The 18,824-nt window shown below is 45.6% G+C and overlaps 1 protein-coding gene across 7 annotated transcripts in view; it reads left to right on the top strand.

The window, feature by feature from the left end:
* The window catches only part of ZNF608 (zinc finger protein 608), a 119,596-nt gene that overhangs the window by 39,127 nt on the left and 61,645 nt on the right, over positions 1 to 18,824 (top strand). For 6 of the 7 annotated variants that reach the window (XM_030317168.1, XM_030317166.1, XM_030317162.1 and 3 more), the window contains one exon: positions 16,664 to 16,919. The exons of the other annotated variant lie outside the window; for it this stretch is intronic. In XM_030317168.1, the coding sequence (XP_030173028.1) occupies positions 16,664 to 16,919 (256 nt within the window). The remainder of the gene's footprint in view (positions 1 to 16,663; positions 16,920 to 18,824) is intronic. 7 annotated transcript variants of the gene reach the window in all.

Here is an 18,824-nt window from a genome sequence, read left to right as displayed (position 1 = left end):
CGTGCACGCCCAAGTGAGGGGAGGGGCAGAGAGCGAGAGAGAGAGAATCCAAGCAGGCTCCACTCCATCAGTGCAGAGCCCAGTGTGGGGCTCGAACTCAAGAACTGTGCAGTCATGACCTGAGCCAAAATCCGGAGTTGGATGTTTAACCGACTGAGCCACCCAGTCACCTCTCCTGTTGGTTTTATGACGGGCTTCAAGGTTGTTGGCGAGCATGTTCTCGCTCTGGTTTAACAGGTGAAGAAACTGAGGCTGATGACTAGTATGCAGTGGAATGAGAAAGAAGCCCTGCTCTTGCCCTTGACTTTACAAACACTAGCTTATTGCTTCTTAAGTCTGTTTTGAACCGTTAACACTTTTATTGAGCATCTATGAGCTCTCTCTCCTGGGGAAAGGAAAAATAGAAAGCGCACCAGTGTATAAATATGCAAACCTTTGCTGCTGTAATTACGTGGCGTCTCAGACTCCATGAGCCGTTTGAACCCTAGGTAAAGAGTTTGTGATTTAACAGTTGCTTGTCAGCAAGCCCTTGAATTAAGTGACTTAGTTAGGGGCCAAACAGCTTGACTACTGAGAAGCAACAGAAACCCCATGCTTCTTTTTCCTCCCCTCGTGCGTCTCCCACTATGCCATGCTGATTTTGAAATGATGAACAGCCATTGAAATATTAGGAAAACACTGTGTAAATGCGGAGTGTTCTACGAATGAAAATAGCAAACCAGTTTCTTGGTGGCAGAGGAAACTCAGGCCGTGCATTTTGTAGTGGGGCTTATGTTCATTTATTAGGGAGCCTGCTGGAACCCCACTGAAGTGTTAGTTGCCAGCTGTTTGGTTTAATCTGATCGTTTACAAAAATATAGCAATCCTCACTGGTGCGTATGTCAAATACTGATACCTCGGAAGTAAATGCTAGGGCTGTGGCATAGTTTTTGTGCAGATGCTTTCGGTATATGCGCTGGGAGAGCTGGTTTTATTCTTAACTGCAGAGATATCAGTGAGATTTATATCTGTGGTCCAGAGATAGTCGGAAAGAAGGAATTTCAGTCCCCAAAGTCAGAGACCACACATTTTGATTCTTGTCCTACTCTGGGAAGAACCATGTGTCTTTGAGGGAGCTCGTTACGGTCCAGGTTGGTACTCGTAGTGTCTTTCAGTCAATTAAATTTTGGCGGATGGTGGAAGTCTATGAAATACGTGAGGTGTTCCAACGTTTTTTCGGTTTTGAGGGCAGAGGAAGAGCTCCTGGGTGTCTGTACCGCGCATATTGATTTAAAAATAATTGAGGAATAACTCCACTCGTTTGGTTTTCAGCATTAAAAAAGGGATGTGAAGACGCCTCGCCTGTCTTTCTTCACCGAATAGCAGTTTTGCAGACCCTTGCAAGTTCCCATATGTTCGTGAAAAACATTTTCCAAGAAATTGGCAACGTCGTGCTTCGTAACGGATGCCAGCCTCTTCTTGGGGCCAATTCAACAGAGAGGCGAAGGGGAAAAAAAATGCCTTGTTTTAGTGGCTGAATGACTCTGACAAGCTTTCACATCGCCCCTCCTCTTATTAATATTCTTTTTGATGTGAGCTTGTAAAACAGAGGATTGGCTGTTAATCTCCAAGATCTCAAGGGCTTTTGGCAGTGGGGCCCATAATTGATGTGTTCACATGGCTGTTGTCTGACTACTAATGATTAGACTGCAGTGTTATCTACCGGCTACATCAGTGTTGCTTATAAATCACACTTGATAAACTGCAGTTTGATTTCTTCAAAGAGTCCGTGCATGTCTACATACTTTGATAGAACTGCCAGCGGCATTTCATGATTCTATGACAGCTCAGATTAGGTTTATTTTTCATTTCTGTTTGACAAAATATTAGACTTTCTGACGCATGTGAAAGAGAATTTTTTTTTTTTTTTTTTTGTTCCTCTAACAAGGCACTTGGAGAATGATAGGCAGAGAAGGATGACCTGCTCTCCCTGGGAAGATGGACAGGGTGGGGTGGCAGGTTGTATTTTTGCCTTTTCTGCTCTCCCTAAGGTGCACATAGTGGGGCCGTGCTGTTTGCCGCCGTGTCTCTCTGGAAGAAAAAGAGAAGGGCCCCGGGGGGGGCGGGGGAAGGAGGTTCTCAGAATAGTGGGCTTATATTCGGATTGTGACATGACTGGGGCCGGCCATCCAGAATCGTGAGGTTGTCCTCATGGTTCAGTCGTAGTGCGTACTGAACTCAGGCGTCAAGGTATGACGCTGCTTTATAGAAGGGCAAGAGAAAGCAAGAAGGTGTTACAAGAAGAGGTAACCTACACAGGAATCGTATCTGTTGTCCTCCTTCACTGCCCATGTGGGGATACATTGCTTGCCCCAGACACACCCAGAGCCCCCCATATGGCCAGACGTCTGGACACTGCAGAAATGCAACCAGGTTGCACTTTGCACACGTATGCTGGGCTTTGACTGGGAGCTTCTGCTACTGTAAACTCCGGTGTCCTTGAGCGAAAATCATTTCCAAGATCATTTTGCTGTTCTCCTTCTGTACTTTTGCATATCCTTGGGCTGTGTTATTCCAGAGCCCCTCAAAGTCTTTTTGCTAACAGTAGTTAATTCATCTTCACTTATTTTTTTTAGATCATATTCGATTTCAAAGGAGTAGCTATATCATAATTATTTGATTTTAAGAAATAGAATTCCTGGGTTTAAAAACATATTGCATTTAAGACATACTCGTTTTTTAAGGCGTGACAGACGTTAAATATTTTATCAAAATGTATGACTTGAATTCAGAATGAACTTAAATGGCAAAGTGTTTTTGTTAATAACCTGTTTACAGTTTAAGGAGTTACTAGAGCTCCAGGATATAAGAATGCAGGAAAAATGTACTTAACACCAAAGCCACCCGAAACAAATTTCCCTTAGCCCAGCCAAACAGAACAAAATACACGGAAGTTTGATAAGCTCTCCGAGTGCTTCAGAGTTATTATTAAAGATACTTAAAATTGCTAGTTGGAGGCTGGACGGATGTGCCTTTATATAATATTTGGGATTTTTACGTACATGAAATGTTTTCTTCATTTTGGTTTCTAACTTGTGTCCTTACTTCTAGGTGCCACATTTAATCCTTAACTGCTTGGGAGTGGCCTTGACATGAGTACTTACCCCCCCCCCCCACCCCCCTGTATTTTAGGGCTATCATTAAAATAAACACTATCGTCAAGGAATAATGTTTATTGATTCAATAATGTTTATTGAAGCATAAAGATACTTAACTAAACTTCTTATTTTAAATTGACTTGTAGTCGAAGAAGATTCCCCCTACCCTTTTTTACTGAAGAAAACAGTTGTTTATAAGTTTATAAGTTGTTTTGCTTGTGCGTTTTTAATACACTGTGGAAAAATACTCATGACTAACTTAGAGAAGAAAGTCTTTTACTGATGTGAATGGATTCTGCATTTAGTTTTGATATATATAGCAGCTGTATTGGAATTCCTGATGTAGCTGCAAAGTATGAAAAAAATCTGTTGAAAGAGTATGGTTTTGATGGTGCAAAATACATGTGTGTATGTAAAGGCTGGATGGTAATAGTAAAGATAAAAATAATTGGGATATTTTAAAGTTTTTTCTGGCATCTTTAAATGATGTTTTCTTTAAAAAAAGTAGTGTGTGTATATATATCTATGAGTTTTATGAAGCGTAGTACTATTATGGCAAAAAATAAGTATGCATTCTTTAATTTTAAAACAGTTACCAGTTCTTCTTGACTGATTTAAATCATGATTCAAATGAACTTGATTTAAATTTAGCTTGGTCTCATGCTAACACTGTCTGCAGGTGTTTGTGGACTAACTGGAAATTACTGTAACATTAAGGGAGACCATAACAGAAATGCATTTTCACATAAATAAATTTAATATAAATTTTAATATAAATACATGGTTCACAGGGTGCTATAGTTTGACATAGTATATGGAGTATGTATACTGTTTTCTGCTTTTTTCTTTTTTTTGGCTGCATTATACAAAATGTCTTATTCATTGGTTAAGAAATCTTAGACAGGTTATGGCATCCACTTTAAAAGTTGTAGTGTTCCATTTATTTTGGATCTGCTATCTTACGGTTATATATGACCAAGATTTAGAGCAGGTGTTATTTGATAGGTATGAGTTTGAGTGAATGGCTTTAAAATTATTCTCAATGATTTGTTATAGTCATCTGAAATCTGTTCTGAAATAAGACACATGTAAAATTAAATATTCTGGAAATACAGGTGCTAAGATAGTGTGACCCTCTCTCCAACTCCCCATTAGCCTTCATCCCTTTTTGACTCTAAAGAGGAAATATGTTTGGGCCCTGTTTGGGCCACTGGCCGTCGCTTGCCAACACTTGGACCAGACTGTGGACCGATGTCCCAAGCTAGGCAATATGCCCTTTATACTGTTCCTCTCCGAGGGCTCGTCGCACCAAGACTGAACAGGGAATGTGTTTGCATTGGAGACAATGGGATTTATAGTTGGGGGTAGGAACATAAGGACAAGGTACAACCAGGTACAAGGGAAGGAAGAGAAAGGAAAGGAGAGTTTATCTCTGCCACTGGCTGGGCAGTGATTCTCAAGAGGAGGTCGCTGGGACGTGTCAGAGCATCACCCTGGGAGCGGCAGGATTAGGTGAGGACAGTTTGAAAAAGCATGTTCAGGATATGCATTGGTTTTGTAATAAAGGTCTCTTTATATTCTTGGCTGCCAGGAATGAGGAAAGATGGAGGGCAGTGGTATTCGGTGGTCGAGTCTGGGTTCTCAAAGACCGAGAATCATTAAATGGGAGGCACCTTTGAGGCTCATTTGGCTAAGTGTCCCACTCGATTTCGGCTCAGGTCTGGTCTGGTGGTGGGATCGAGCCCTCCGTCGGGTTGCGCGCTGAGCAGAGCCTGCTCGAGATTCTCTTTCCCTCTCTCTCTCTCTGCCCCTCCCCCGTTCACACTTTCTCTCAAAATAAACTTAAAACAAAAAAAGAATCTAATGGAAAAGAGGTGGCAGCAGCCATGTTGCGTCATCATTTTGTTACACTTCAAACTGCCAGTTATTTTACCAGCAAAAATGGGATTATTTGGGAATAGCAGGACAATTGCAACCTCGGACCAGCAAGCCACAGGGAAAGTCATAGGCAACTCTGGAGAACAAAGGAGGTGACAGCCCCTTTATAGAAGATAGGGGGACCGCCCACAGGGCTTTTAGAAACAAAGAGTCCGTTGGAAGAAACTGGAAGCTGGAAGTATGGTGGCTTCTCATTGGCCGAGTCGTGATTGTCTCTCATTGGCTGGGCTGTTGCTGGGGTGTGGAGGAAAGCCTTTCTTCCTCCTGCTGGGGTGGGGGCAGTAAAGTAGTATTCACCTGCAAGGTCCTGCCTTCCTTTGGGTCTGCAATTGATGACAAGTAATAGGGCACGAGAGCTCCACCTGCCGAATTTCTCGACTTCTTTTAAGAAACGAGATTTCCTTTTATTTTCACAATTTCTTCAGCTGGATTGAGACAAAGTTCCAAGGGGCCATTGGAGCCATACCATGTGGCCGTTAGTAGCTGTTGGGTTGAAATTAAGAACTCTATTGAGAGTCACTAGCCTTTAAAAAGCTAGCAGTCTTGCTTTTCTGGGAGGCGTGGGGGTAGGATGTGGGCCAGCTCCTCAGGGGTGGGCACGGCCGTCTCTTGACCCGTGCACAGTGTTGGACACCCGACCTCTCTGACCGCTCTGATCTTAGCCCCTTGCCCGCATCTAGTGGGGCATGGCCTATCCTCAACACCAAGCCCACCGTCTCTTCCCTGGACTCCTGTTACGGCGTCCTAACTGCCCTCCTTCCTCCAGCTTCCCTTGTCCTCCGTTCTCCCCACACCACCTGTTGTGTTTTTTACCAGAAGAACAACCCGACCCTCTCATGCCCCTACTTGAAATCCTTAGCGCTCTCTTCCAGCTTGGCCATAACCCCCCGGTTCTTGGCGATATCCAGGCTCACCATGAGGCCCGCTTTTCCAGCGTTTGATTCTGCTTTGTCTTTCTTACCTCCAGGGCTTCGAGGCCCTTAATCAACGGTGATGTCTAGAATGGACCAGCTCTGCCCTCATCTCCTGTCTCCTCCCCAGGCTGCACTTTGCACTTCCTTAAGACCCATCTTTCACACCCCCCCCCACCCCGCCCCATGGTGACGCCACCTCTTACCCTCGTGCTTCCGGTCTCCCCTGTGGCCTTGGGGCCCCCGGAGGGTTCCTGCAGCATTGCTAGGCACATAGTGGTACCTGGCAAAAATTTGCTGGAGAAAGGAATGACTTTGTCAGAAGGAGGTAGGTTTAAATGGCAGCCTTTATACTGGGGGAGGACATGGGGTCAATATACGGTCCTCCTGTCACATCCCACCTTCGGCTTGTTGGTTTCAGGACCTTTGCACAAGGACTTGAAATAACAGTCTTAAAAATAGGCCCTCCCCCCTCTGCGTTGGCATTTGCTTACTTTTATCCTGGAGTAGAATGGCTTTAGCATCTTTTTATTAAAAGGTTAGTTTTCAAAAATTAATTGTGAACGTAGTACAAGTTCAGGTTAAAATTCACGCAGAAGGCTGTAAAATAAAAAGTGATACCCCCCCCCCCCCCCCATTTCACGTTTTTATACGGGTCACATTTTTAGAAGGATGCATAAGAAACTGTTAGGAGAAAGCCTCTCCCTAGAGAGTGACCTGTTGGCTTCTAGAATCTTTGTTCTCAGGAGGGAAAACAGAATTCTGGTCCTGTGAGCAGCTCTTTCTGTGTGGGGCTTTGTGAGAAGAAACTTTTGAAAGTAGTAGTTAAGGTAGGTACTTAGTAGAGGTCAGAGCAGCCCCCCCTGGGGTAGTGATGGCCTCTGGTTTGCTTCCTGACCCTGAGAGGTCGAACTTACCGCTTAAGACTTCAGATGAGAAGACATACCCTTGCCTTTCTTGGGAGCCGTAATAAGAATGCATGTGTCACTGAAGTGTCCTTGAGAGTAAGTGTGTAGGTGATCGTAGGAGCTATGGTGATTCTTCCTCTCTCTCTCTCTCTCTCTCTGTCTCTGTCTCTGTCTCTGTCTCTCTCCCCCTCCCCAAGCCCTGCATCTCTGTGACAAACCATGGAAAGCCTTACCGAATCATTTATTCTGGTTCACTGTGAAATTAAAATTTCAGAGCTTTCATGAATTCACTGAAATTGATCAGTTTTTTGGATCAGCATGTGGGAGGTATAGAGGAAAGAGAGGTGAGATGGTCACACACTGCCTCTTAGGCATGCAATGGGTTTAAGTGGGCAGAGTTTAGATTTTGCAGGGGGGAGGGTGAATGACACCAAGGTGGTATCCTGGGCAGGGAGTCTAGGTTGTCCCCTTCTGTGGGTGACCTGCCATGCTTGGGAGAAGCAGATTTTTGGCCCAGGCCATCTTGGTTCCCATACAGCGTGACTCAGGAGCTTCCTTATTATTGAATTAGTTGTGATGAGCATGTATTGCATTTGCAACTCAAATGTCTCAAATTTCAATTGAAGACGCTCTTTTTAGCAGTTGCAAGTGAGATTCTATAATATAAGGTGAAGAAAAGAACCACTCTTGGTTGAGAATAAGGATAAAGTGATTTTTCCAAATAGGCCCTTCTTTCCTTTTATTCCTCCCTTCCTTTTTCCCTTAAAGTCCTGTCTGTGTCCAGTAGGATGAGAGGCCTGTGACTTTTCCCTCATTTCAGCCTACTTTCAAGGAGAAGTCAGGGTCATTCAAAGATGGGCAGTGGAAAGATGGCCAGTGTCTGCTAAGATATTCATTCAGGTATTTTGAACTTGATTTGTTTAGTACGATAGTTGCACCCATGTTAATCAAGGTCCAGAGTTAGACGTGCAGAGTTTTATCACCGAGCTGCTTTTTTCACTCCTAGGGGATTGGGAACCAGGTTGAATTGATGGAACTGGGATTTGTATGGAAATGTTCAGGAATGCAGCTTTCTGCAAAGGCCAGGAACTCGTGAAAAGAATTAGTGAAAGAAGAGAGACTTTAAAAAAAAAATTTTTTTTAACGTTTATTTATTTTTGGGACAGAGAGAGACAGAGCATGAACGGGGGAGGGGCAGAGAGAGAGGGAGACACAGAATCGGAAACAGGCTCCAGGCTCTGAGCCATCAGCCCAGAGCCCGACGCGGGGCTCGAACTGACGGACCGCGAGATCGTGACCTGAGCCGAAGTCGGACGCTTAACCGACTGCGGCACCCAGGTGCCCCAAGAAGGCAGACTTTTAAGTACCTGTTTGATGGTCTCCTTTCTTGGCGGCTTATTTTTGTGTTTTAAGTAACTTTGGAAATGAGCAGGATGAGAGAAAATCAGAGAACCCTTATGGACAACATAAAAAAAAAAAAAAAAAAGAAAGAAAAACAAACGCTGGTCCCTTAGTGTTCCTGTTTGAGCACAGCCAGCTCTCTGAGCAGCTGAAGATGTCAGTGTCACTTTTAAAACAGAAGAGGCATCTGTGGCTCAGCAGTACGACCCGTTTTGTTTGCAGAGGTCACAAATGAAGCTTAAGGGTATGACAGCTGATGTGGGCTGGTGGGGTCGGCCGACCTCCAAGACCGAGCCCTTGTGTCCCCTGCACCTGCCCCTGAAGCCCCTGCTCTGGAGCCTACCCAGTTGACAACCTTCTGCAGGAGAATTCCATTTGGCTTCAAAACAAAAACAAAAACTCGACCCTGAATCCAGTAGTTGAATTCTACTCTGTGCCTTCTGTTTGGCTTTGAAAACTGTCCCGTCTGGAGAATGAAGTTAAACCTGGTCACTGTTGTTCAAAGTCCTGTGGCTGGTCTTTATGTGTCTGTGCTTTGTGACCTGCACACAGGGACACTTCTGAGGTGACTCACCAGTCCAGTGACCTCCTCCTGGTGCTGCTTGCCATCCCCCAAGCAGCCCCGTAGAGAGACCCTGGGTTGGCATTCTGTGATTTTGGCATGATTGGAAACGGAAGCAGCTGTCCTGGGGCCAGGGCCCTGGTCCAACCCTACCAGGTCCGTAAAAGCCCTTTAGCAGCTTAATCTGTGGCTTTTTATTTAGGGTGGCCTCTGGTCTTCACGAAATGAGAAAGTGAAAATGATGGTGTCATTCCCAGCCATCGTATGTAGTTGGAGCTTTTAGAATTGGTTGATTTAAAAGAACAAAACTAACCCTGAGCTTTGGTTTCCATGAGGCCTTTGAGGGAGTTTTCCGGAAGGGACTGCAGTATTTGCTTATGAGATGCCCCCAGAGGCACGCTCTGAACTCTGTGCAAAAAAAAAAAAAAAAAAAAAAATGATTCAGGTGTGTGAGTTCTAACCTACAGGAAGGGTCAGAAATTACCCTAGGAGGAAGGTTTCCTTCCATCTTCTCATGTTGTATTTGATATGTAGGAGAGTTTGCTTTTCCTCTTAGACCACTGTGGGTTCAAGTTCTGGCTGGGCCACCAACCCTGAGTGACCTTTTAAAGTTTCTTTTCCCATGGGGCTCCTGGGTGGCTCAGTCGGTTAAGCGTCCGACTTCGGCTCAGGTCATGATCTCGCGGTCCGTGAGTTCGAGCCCCGTGTCGGGCTCTGTGCTGACAGCTCGGAGCCTGGAGCCGGCTTCGGATTCTGTGTCTCCCTCTCTCTCTGTTCCTCCCCTGCTCGCACTCTGTCTCTCTCTCAAAAAGAAATAAAGATTAAAAAAACAAATTTTTTTTAAAGTTTCTTTTCCCAAATTTCCTTTTCCCCGTATGTAAATACTTGGCCTTTCATAATCTTGCGAAGATTTAGCGTGAGCACATGGAGTATAATCCCTCCTCTGTAAGAGAGGTGAAAGGGTGTCTCCCTCTGTTGCTAGTATTTTTACAGGAAAGCCCATGGATTTTAAAATTTTGGCCTTGAACCAGTTGTCCATCCTCAGTGTTCATCTCTATAAAATGGGGATGTTGGGACGTAAAGGAGATAGGAAATGTCTGAAGTGTGGTGCACAGTAGACCGTGAACTGGGAACTCACCCGTGTTGTTTGAGAACCAGGCTGTAGAGTGGAAGGTTGCTTTGATCGTGGATCCGAAAGGAAAAGTCTCCACCCCATTTAGGAAAGACACCGTTAGGAGTGCCCGGCATACGTTTGTTCAGGTTTCCGTATCGGGGGTGGAAATTCACCCTTGACCGTTCATTTCGGAGAAGAGACCCTTTTTTTTTTTTTTTTTTTAAGCTTCCCTTCTTCGCTAATGAAGCAGCAGCCATGTCCGGCACCAAGGGTGGTTAAAATGCAGAGTGAGAGACGGTGGCAGTGGTCACCCTCAAAGAGCTGTGATTTCCCCTGCATGAAGTGCAGTGTCTGTCTAATGCGTTTTAAATGAAAGAGGTGACTGTGGGCAATCTCGTAAAACAGCCAAATGCCACGATAGGGAGAAAACGTGAGCATTAAGTAATTGTGCCCCAGCACGCCCACAGAATATTGACCGAGCAAAATAAAACCCCGTTTCCGCCCTGGTTGTTGTTGACCGGAGAATCCCAGGATTGAGGGGTTAAGAGCCAGATGAGCGTGGAGACTTTTGCAAGAGATGGAAGCAACCAGAAGGGCAAGCTCCCCAGTCAGGGTTCAGACCTTCTGTTGGGGCTTACCTGTCTCTGCCCCTGGCCCTGGACGCCCCTTCTCCCTCTGCCTGGCTACACCGCATCCCGCTGCAGATCACCCGTCTCTTTGCACCTCTTTGGCTGCAGGAGTGCCGGCCCAGGGTGCCCCCAGCACCCTTCCTCGTTGGCTGTCAGTTTCCGATATTGGAACCCATCACTGGCTGACACAGTGCTGGAGTGAAGCAAAGCTGTTACTGTGAACACTCCTGCTTTGTAGCCTTCCTTGCTCATCAGCGCTCAAGAAGCCCTTGAAATAAGGTGAACTGAGAAAATATTGCCAGAATCTCTCTGCGGATTTTTTCCCCCCAGCCCTCTGATTACACACGCTAAGTGCCGCTATCTGTGTAAATAACCTTTTCTTCCCCGCCTCTCTGCCTCCCCTCCTCCCCCACTCCCTTGCTCTTCGGCTCTCTCGAGTGATAAATAGCCAGGCTACTGCTCAGCGTGCACCAACACCTGGGAATAATCATGCAAAAATAACAGTGAGAGACTGCCGCGCGTCTGTTCTTGACATTAACTTTCCTCAGTTTGACAGGCTGCCACCACCAGCTGTTAGACTTATGGGTCTCTTTCTCTCCCCCCCCCCGCCCCCCCCACTGGAGATGGCTGTTTTCCTGCTTCTATTTTTTGGGCTCTAATAGGTTACATCAGTGTCCCATCAAGAAGACAGAAAAGAGCTGTGACAAAGGAACCATTACTAATGCTGGCCAGTTCTCTATTCTGGTCTTTTCTCCTGCGTGTTAGTATTATTAGACTAATAATTCCCCAGTGACTTTTACCTGGAATATCTGATTAGTAGTATTGTAGAGTACCTTCCCCCTGCAAAGCGTATTCATAATTGCCTCCGGTGAGTTGTCTTTGAATGTAGCAAATCCTACATTGATTTCTTTTTTAGTTCAGATCTCAATTATATTTGTAATAATGATGATAATATTGGCCGTGGCAACAGCTCTTATTTATTTTTTTTTTAAATTTTTTTTTTTTTCTTCCACGTTTTTATTTATTTTTGGGACAGACAGAGACAGAGCATGAACGGGGGAGGAGCAGAGAGAGAGGGAGACACAGAATCGGAAACAGGCTCCAGGCTCCGAGCCATCAGCCCAGAGCCTGACGCGGGGCTCGAACTCACAGACCGTGAGATCGTGACCTGGCTGAAGTCGGACGCTTAACCGACTGCGCCACCCAGGCGCCCCATCAGCTCTTATTTATTGAGCGCTGCTCCATACCCAGACCTGGACTAGGGTTGTTGGGGCTCATGTAGTAGTCCCTTTAGGCACGGGTTATTTTCATTTTACAGATGAAGCCATTGAGTCCCAGAGAGATCAGGTGGCTTTGCCTAAAGGTTATGTAATGGAAGGAGGTGGGATTCGAGCTCTGAAGACTGATCCCTGCACTGCCCTGCTTTTCGCCACACGCTATGTTTTGCGCTCAGGTCCTACGGACGGCCCCTTGATTGTGGTTCTGCAATTACAGGTGGAATTTTGCTGTACTTGCATGAGTATTTGATGATGAGTGGCACAGTCCTGCTGATTAGGCAGTAAGCCCAGGACAGCACGGACCCGTTCGGGTTGCCCCTGCTCTCGTCCTGCTAGCAGCCTGCGCGGGGTGCCTGGCACGTAGCGGGTGTGTAGGCGTTATTTATTGGGGGGCTATGTGATCAAGTTGTGACGACTCGGAGACGACTTTTGGGGGAGCGGCAGCACATGAAAAAGAGGTACGGCTGGAGATTAGTAGGAGATTTTGTAGAGGTCGAGGGCTCATCAAGATCTGCTGTAAAATTGGGGGGCGATTAGGCTGGGCCGACTGCTGCCAGATGCCAACGTATGAAAGGAGCAGTATTTTCCCCCAGGCTGCGCTTCTCAGGGTTAAGCCCTTTTTCTTATACTTTTAACACACTTTAACCGCACTTAACCATGCATTTGGAGGGGATTATAGATTTATGTTAAATATAGTAGGATATAAAAAGGAGCTTTGTAAGGTTGCATGCAGGGTTAGAGAACTGTAATATCAGACCAGGGACTTTTTTTTTTTTTCTTCCTCTTTTTCCAAGCCAGCATTTACTGAGCTAAGCACTTTGCTGAGCCTTCACTTTATGTGAATCATCTCATTGAGTCTTCACTGTGACCCTGTGGGTGTAATTGTTATTCTTACTCCCATTTCTGAGATGCAGACGTTGGGCCTCTGAGTAGCCAGGTTATTTGCTCAGGGGTCCCCCACAGCGAGTAACAGGGAGGTAGGGATTTGAACCTATCGCAACCTGAGGGCCGCCACTACCACGTCCAAGTGTATGCCCCTTGGAGGGGCTTCTCCTAGGGACCATTGCTTCTCTCCGTCTTCACGAGCCTCATTGGTTGAAGAAGATTCCGTCTATGGATCAGTGACCTGGAAATTGGCGCAGCGGAGTTGATATTTGGTAGGAGGTAAAAACACTACTGAAAATCCTTCCAGATCCTGCTTTACACATGGTGCATGTGGCTTTGTTTTAGATGCTGTAAGATTCACAAGAGAACTGAAACCTTTTGTAGGGGGGCATCTCTTACTGGGGGCATTCGCTGGCGGAAAGAATTAGCGACTCTGTATGTACACTGTATTATTTATTTTATTTTATTATTATTTTTGAAATATTTATTTATTTTTGAGAGACGGTGAGAGAGAGAGAGAGAGAGCATAAGCGGGGAGGGGCAGAGAGAGAGAGGGAGACAGGGAATCCGAAGCAGGCTCCAGGCTCTGAGCTGTCAGCACAGAGCCTGACGCGGGGTTTGAACCCAGGAATCCCGAGATCGTGACCTGAGCCAAAGTTGGATGCTTAACCGACTGAGCCACCCAGGCGCCCTCAGACACTGAATTATTTCCCTTCCGCCTCTCTCTTGGCTCCTCGTGTGTGTGCTTGAACTCCTACTACTTATAGGATGCTGTTTTATTTTCACTTGGGCTGCCCCCAGAGGTACCTTACTTATTGCCTTTGTGCAAATATAGGCCAAGTTTCTCTCTAGAATGAGGAGGCTGGCTACGTGGTCTTCTAGGGGCAGACATTCTGTGATTGTCTCAGGGGAGGGCTGCAAATGCAAACTCAGCTGGTCACTGCAAGGCCTAAGCCCTGTCAGTTGATGCCGCGAGGAATCGCTGGCCGAGCCCAGTACATTATCTCGTTATTATTTTAAGAGATAGTAGACATTCATACTTGTCCCTAAGTTTTTGTGTTTGTGAAAATTTGTAATGTTTGAAAAAGTAGCATACCTCCCAGTGTAAAACACCTCTGGGAGTGGCTGTGATTCCTTACCCTCCTCTGTGGTTGGTGACCTCTGGGGAAGAGGGGCTTCTAATGGAAGCCATTAGACCACTGGGGTGTGGTCTTGTATTGGGGGACTGTTTATGATTAAGTTCATGTTTATAGTCAGACTCTCCGAACCTTAGCTTCTCACTGGAAGCCTTGGGGACGGGGTTCCGAGGTCTGCTCGATAAATGCTATCAACTAAGCTTTGTTCACTGCCCTTGGATTGTGTGAATGGAAATAAACACCGTTAAGTTGCTCGTAGGCCCAGGATACCATCGCCTCTCCCCTCAAGTCTTCTAGATTCTTTAGAAATTTGATCTTTGGAGTCACTTACATATCCCAAGGAGTAGGTGCATGTGTGTGTGTATCTGTGTGCAGATATATTCGTAGTTGGAGTTAGACTGAAATAGGGATTTAGCCCAGGAATTCTATTTTAACAGGATTTGTTATCAGTAGGCGGCTGGAGGATGCGTTTTCCAGTTGTGAGGAAAATGGTCCTTAGTGAGGTTAAGTGACTCTCCGAAGTCACATGCTAATTATCGTCAGAGTTAGAGCCAAAATACTAGCATCCAACATGCCCTGTCCTTAAAACTTTGTATTGCAGGCTTTGCCTCATTGTATCCTGATCTCCCAAAGGGAATTCATGCTCTCTTTGCTGCCTTCCCTCCTTTCATTTCATCCTATTTTCTTGTTTCTCCAATTGAAACTGTATTTTCTTGGAATTAACGTAGGCTGTCAATCACGTGATCTAAAGAGTATTTTGAGAGTATCGTTCTGTTTTGTCTTTTCAGTTTCTGTGTGTAGCAATCATTAAACCCATTTTACAACTAACTGTACAAATTAAGAATTTGTTGGCAAACATGCAAAAAAAAAAAAAAAAAAACCCAGTAGCCGGTTTATAATTTTTCTTGGCCTTTTTTTTTTCTTTTTAAATTCTGGAAAGTGGTTCTAAATGTTTTAGTTTAATACAGACGACAAGGTAGCAATGGATTTTTTGCATGCCCCCCACCCCCGCATTTCCTCCCTTGGAACCCCTTTCTTCATTTGTCAGCCCAGTGTTAAAATAGGAACTATCAGTGTGAACTTTGATCCACATTAAGCTGCATTTACGCGGAAGCATAAATCACAAGATCTGGGGTTTGGGACCGTTAAATGCTTTTCTTTCTTGGGCTCTGTGATCAAGAATGCAGAACAATAAAAAGCGTGGAGCAAAAGAAGTTTTATGGCAGCTTGGAGAGCAGGAAATTAAGTTTCTTTAGCATGCAGATGGGCGAAGGGCTGTTCTATTGCATCTTGGATCATTCAGGCAAGTGAACGTCACTTGATCATTTTAGCGAAAGGCAAACTGTAGGAATAGTTCCTACAGTCATATGAACAAGGAGCCCACACACATGACTGCTTCAGCTGTTCAACCAGGAGCACGCCTCCTCCTATAACTTGTCTTGAAACGCACTCTGTGTGTGTACGTGTGTGTGTGTGTTTTGAACAACAAAGACTATGTAATAGCACGTCTAATAGCCAAGCGTTGGTTTCTTACAAAGGTTAATTGGGCATATAGGAACTACAGACCAGGATGGCCTTTTACCAGAAATAGTTTCTGTGTGTCCTTTGCACACATAGGATTTGTTAGCTCAGCTGATAAAGCACGCAAGATGGCCTCCCTTATAGGTAGGTGATACCTGTGTGTAACTTGAGGACCCAGGCAAGCGATCTGGAGTCGTGGTGTAGATGGGCTTTGCATTGGGCTCTTCTACATCTGACCACCCGTCAGCAGGGCTAAAACTGTTCTGTACCGGTCATAACTGTAATCGAAATGGGTCTGATGAGAGAGTGGGTTGGTTGGAGATGTGCTTACTTAGTGCATGCATAGCCTTTGGTTTTCGTCATGGCCAGACTCCTGAATGTTGTATGGTTCAAGATCTCCTTTCCTGCTTTCTAGGATAGGGGTGCAAAGGACATGGCATTGCACCGTATGCTCTTATATTGGCTGTCATGTCTATTTCCTGGGATTTTGAGGGTGGAATCCCGGGACTTGGTCAGACTCATCAGGGACCTTTCCAAGTCGAACCACTAAAGGACATGTGGCATTGGAGAAACTCCCGGTTCTGCTGACGTTGGCCACAGGCCTTTATTTCCCCACGTAGGTGAATTCTGCTAAACTTTGCAGTAGAACACTTAATTAGGAGTCGATGCTTAATACATGCTAATAATATCCAGTTTATGTGTTTGAGTGTGTATAATCAAGTTGATGTATTTTACATATTCAGCAGAGTCAGTTAATGTATTTTCGTAGTGATTTAATTCATTACGGTTTATAAAGTACTTTGAAGACGATTTTAGCCCATCTCCCATGCTGAAGTGCCCAGTGATGCCTCTGTGGCGTTTATTGGAGCTTCTCCTTTGGAAAATACTGTAGTTTTGAACGTAAGATTTCATCACAAGGGGGCAAGAGTGCTAATTTTGCAGAGCAGCGTTCACGCACATCGACTGAGGCTGACGGTTCTCCATCGGTGAATTTAGGACGTTGGGAGTTCCTGCCTATCTATTCCGGAAGCAGGATCCCCAGGGTTGGCCCTGCCGGGCGTGAAACACCTCAAACGCTCATTTCTCTTCTCCTTTCCGTGGTGGCCCCACGAAAACCCCTGAAGCCTGTTCTGCTTGCAAATGGAATTTGGAATGGTGATGTGTTCTAGAAGTGATATAAACAGATTGCATTATAAGGAGCTCGGAGAATGCAGCACCCTGCAGTAAGCCTGTCTGTCTTTCAGGTTGACCCCCTGTTTACAGTGCCAGCACCACCACCGCCGATTTCCAGCAGCCTCACGCCTCAGATTCTGCCCTCCTACTTTTCCCCATCTTCATCCAATATTGCAGCACCGGTTGAACAGCTTTTGGTTCGGACTCGTTCCGTGGGTGTCAATACATGTGAAGTTGGAGTAGTGACAGAGCCAGAGTGTCTTGGGCCCTGTGAACCTGGGACCAGTGTGAATTTGGAAGGGATCGTGTGGCATGAAACAGAAGAAGGTAAATACACTTTACTTTTATCTATTTCCCCCCTGATGTATTTCGTTATGTCCACCGGTAAGGGGACTTGGTGTGGCGGTGATCGGAGAGGAGAGAAAAGTGGTTTTGATACTGTCTGTGGATTTTTGTTGAAACCAGAACCGTGTTTCTCTTTCCTGTTCACGGCGGCTTTGACGTTCAGGATGGATGAGGTGGCCCTAAAAGTGGCCTGCGTTTCAAGTGCCAGTACGGAAAGACAGGGAAGCAGGGGTGAGGGTTACCCTTTCCCCTGAGGGGGATCATGGGAATGGGGAAGACGGATTGATCTCAAGTTCACTTTCTTCTCGGTGTGCCAGCCGATCTCTCGGTCTTGATGTGGTTGTTCTTGGGTTGTTGAGGTTTAAATTGACCTGCTGATTTGGGTTCTTGCGTTCAGCCAACGGCCATGGCCATGACATGGCTGTGGCTGCTTGGTGCTCGGGGCTAACGAACCCAAGGTCAGAGGCTGCAGCCCGAGGTGAACCAGTCATTTCTCTTCTTTGACTGGGGACCTAGCACCTTCCCTGCCCCTAAGCTCAGCAGGCCATCTGGCAAGTATAATCCAATAGTCACAAGAGAAATGGATTAGGATTAGTCTGTCATTGCTGTTAGAAACATAAATGTGGCATATACCATACCTACCGTGGACCCAGACTCTGGTTGGCCACATCTCATAGCACACGATCATCAGGTACGGTGTGTTTCAGATGGCCAGTGTCATTGATGGTAGAGGCCAACAGGTCATTAAAAACTAAATACCAAGGAGAGAGCCGCGTTGCTCCATTGGGGAATGAGAGTAGAAAAGGTGAGGAAGGTATGTGCCCCAGGTGAACAAAGAAAAGTGAAGAACACAGGGGAAACCTTTTCTTTGCCTCAAAGCTAGATTGGTCAAGGAGAAGGGAGATGATCGGGGTCAGTATCATGGACAGATGGGACAAGGAGTAAGGGCAAAGACGAGGGTAACCAGAAAGGTCTGAGACCCAGAGTCACTGTTCAGGGCCCTCTGTATCAAGGGGGAAAAAATTGAGGGCTCAAACTCCCAGGAGAGAAAGGAAAACTATATGCCAAGGAGACTGCCTGGATGGGAAGGGGGAATAATTGGAGATCATTGCTGGGGAGGAAGTAGTTGAGAGAAAAGAAGTGAGAATAGGACCACACGAGGGAACGAAAGCAGAGAACAACAACGAAGAATGAATATCCGGTGACAGGTGTGAGTGTAATTGTCAGAAGGCGGAAAAGAGCGCGCACCGTTTCAAGGAAGAAAAGCAAAAATTGTAGAAAAATCTTCGAGGTCCTGAAAGGTATATTTTGTAATCGGGTACAAAATTTCGTAGACAGCGTCAGTAAGGAAAAATAATTATTTAAGAAGGAACCAGAGAAGGTGAATGAAAGCAGCAGATACGAAGGGCTCTCTCTCTTTCTTTCAACTGAAAGTGCTAGTTAAAATTTACTTTTAGCTTTAGAAACGCTTGGTGTTTTGGGGCCCCATCCTCTTTGTACTTTTAGCGGGGAAGCCTTGGCCCCCTGTAACCAGATTAGGAGGAGCTGGAATGAAAATTTTCCTCTCTTGCTTACCTGTTGAAACACCCTCTCTGGGCAAGGGCTTCTGTGTGGGGAGCAACTCCTCTCCTCTTGCCTCTCTTTGCATTGCACACTCTCTGTCTTCTCGGGTTTTCCTTAGAAAAGTGGTGGCTAAGGGCGTCCGACTGGTATGTTGGTGAGAAAAGTACAGAGAAGGAAGCGACACACGAATCTAATGTTGTAGTTAAATTATGAGTCCGGGTACCGAGGATTCAGGAACAGAAAAAGATTTGGAAAGGCTAAGGGTTAATTTCCATAAACTTGAAAGAAAGATTTTTCTTGGACTTGAATCGCTCGCTCATTTGG

Source organism: Lynx canadensis, chromosome A1 (assembly GCF_007474595.2).
Source record: "Lynx canadensis isolate LIC74 chromosome A1, mLynCan4.pri.v2, whole genome shotgun sequence".
In the NCBI taxonomy this organism is placed as follows: domain Eukaryota; kingdom Metazoa; phylum Chordata; class Mammalia; order Carnivora; family Felidae; genus Lynx; species Lynx canadensis.
Note: the sequence above shows the minus strand (reverse complement) of the source record. Positions and strands in the feature narration are given on the sequence as shown.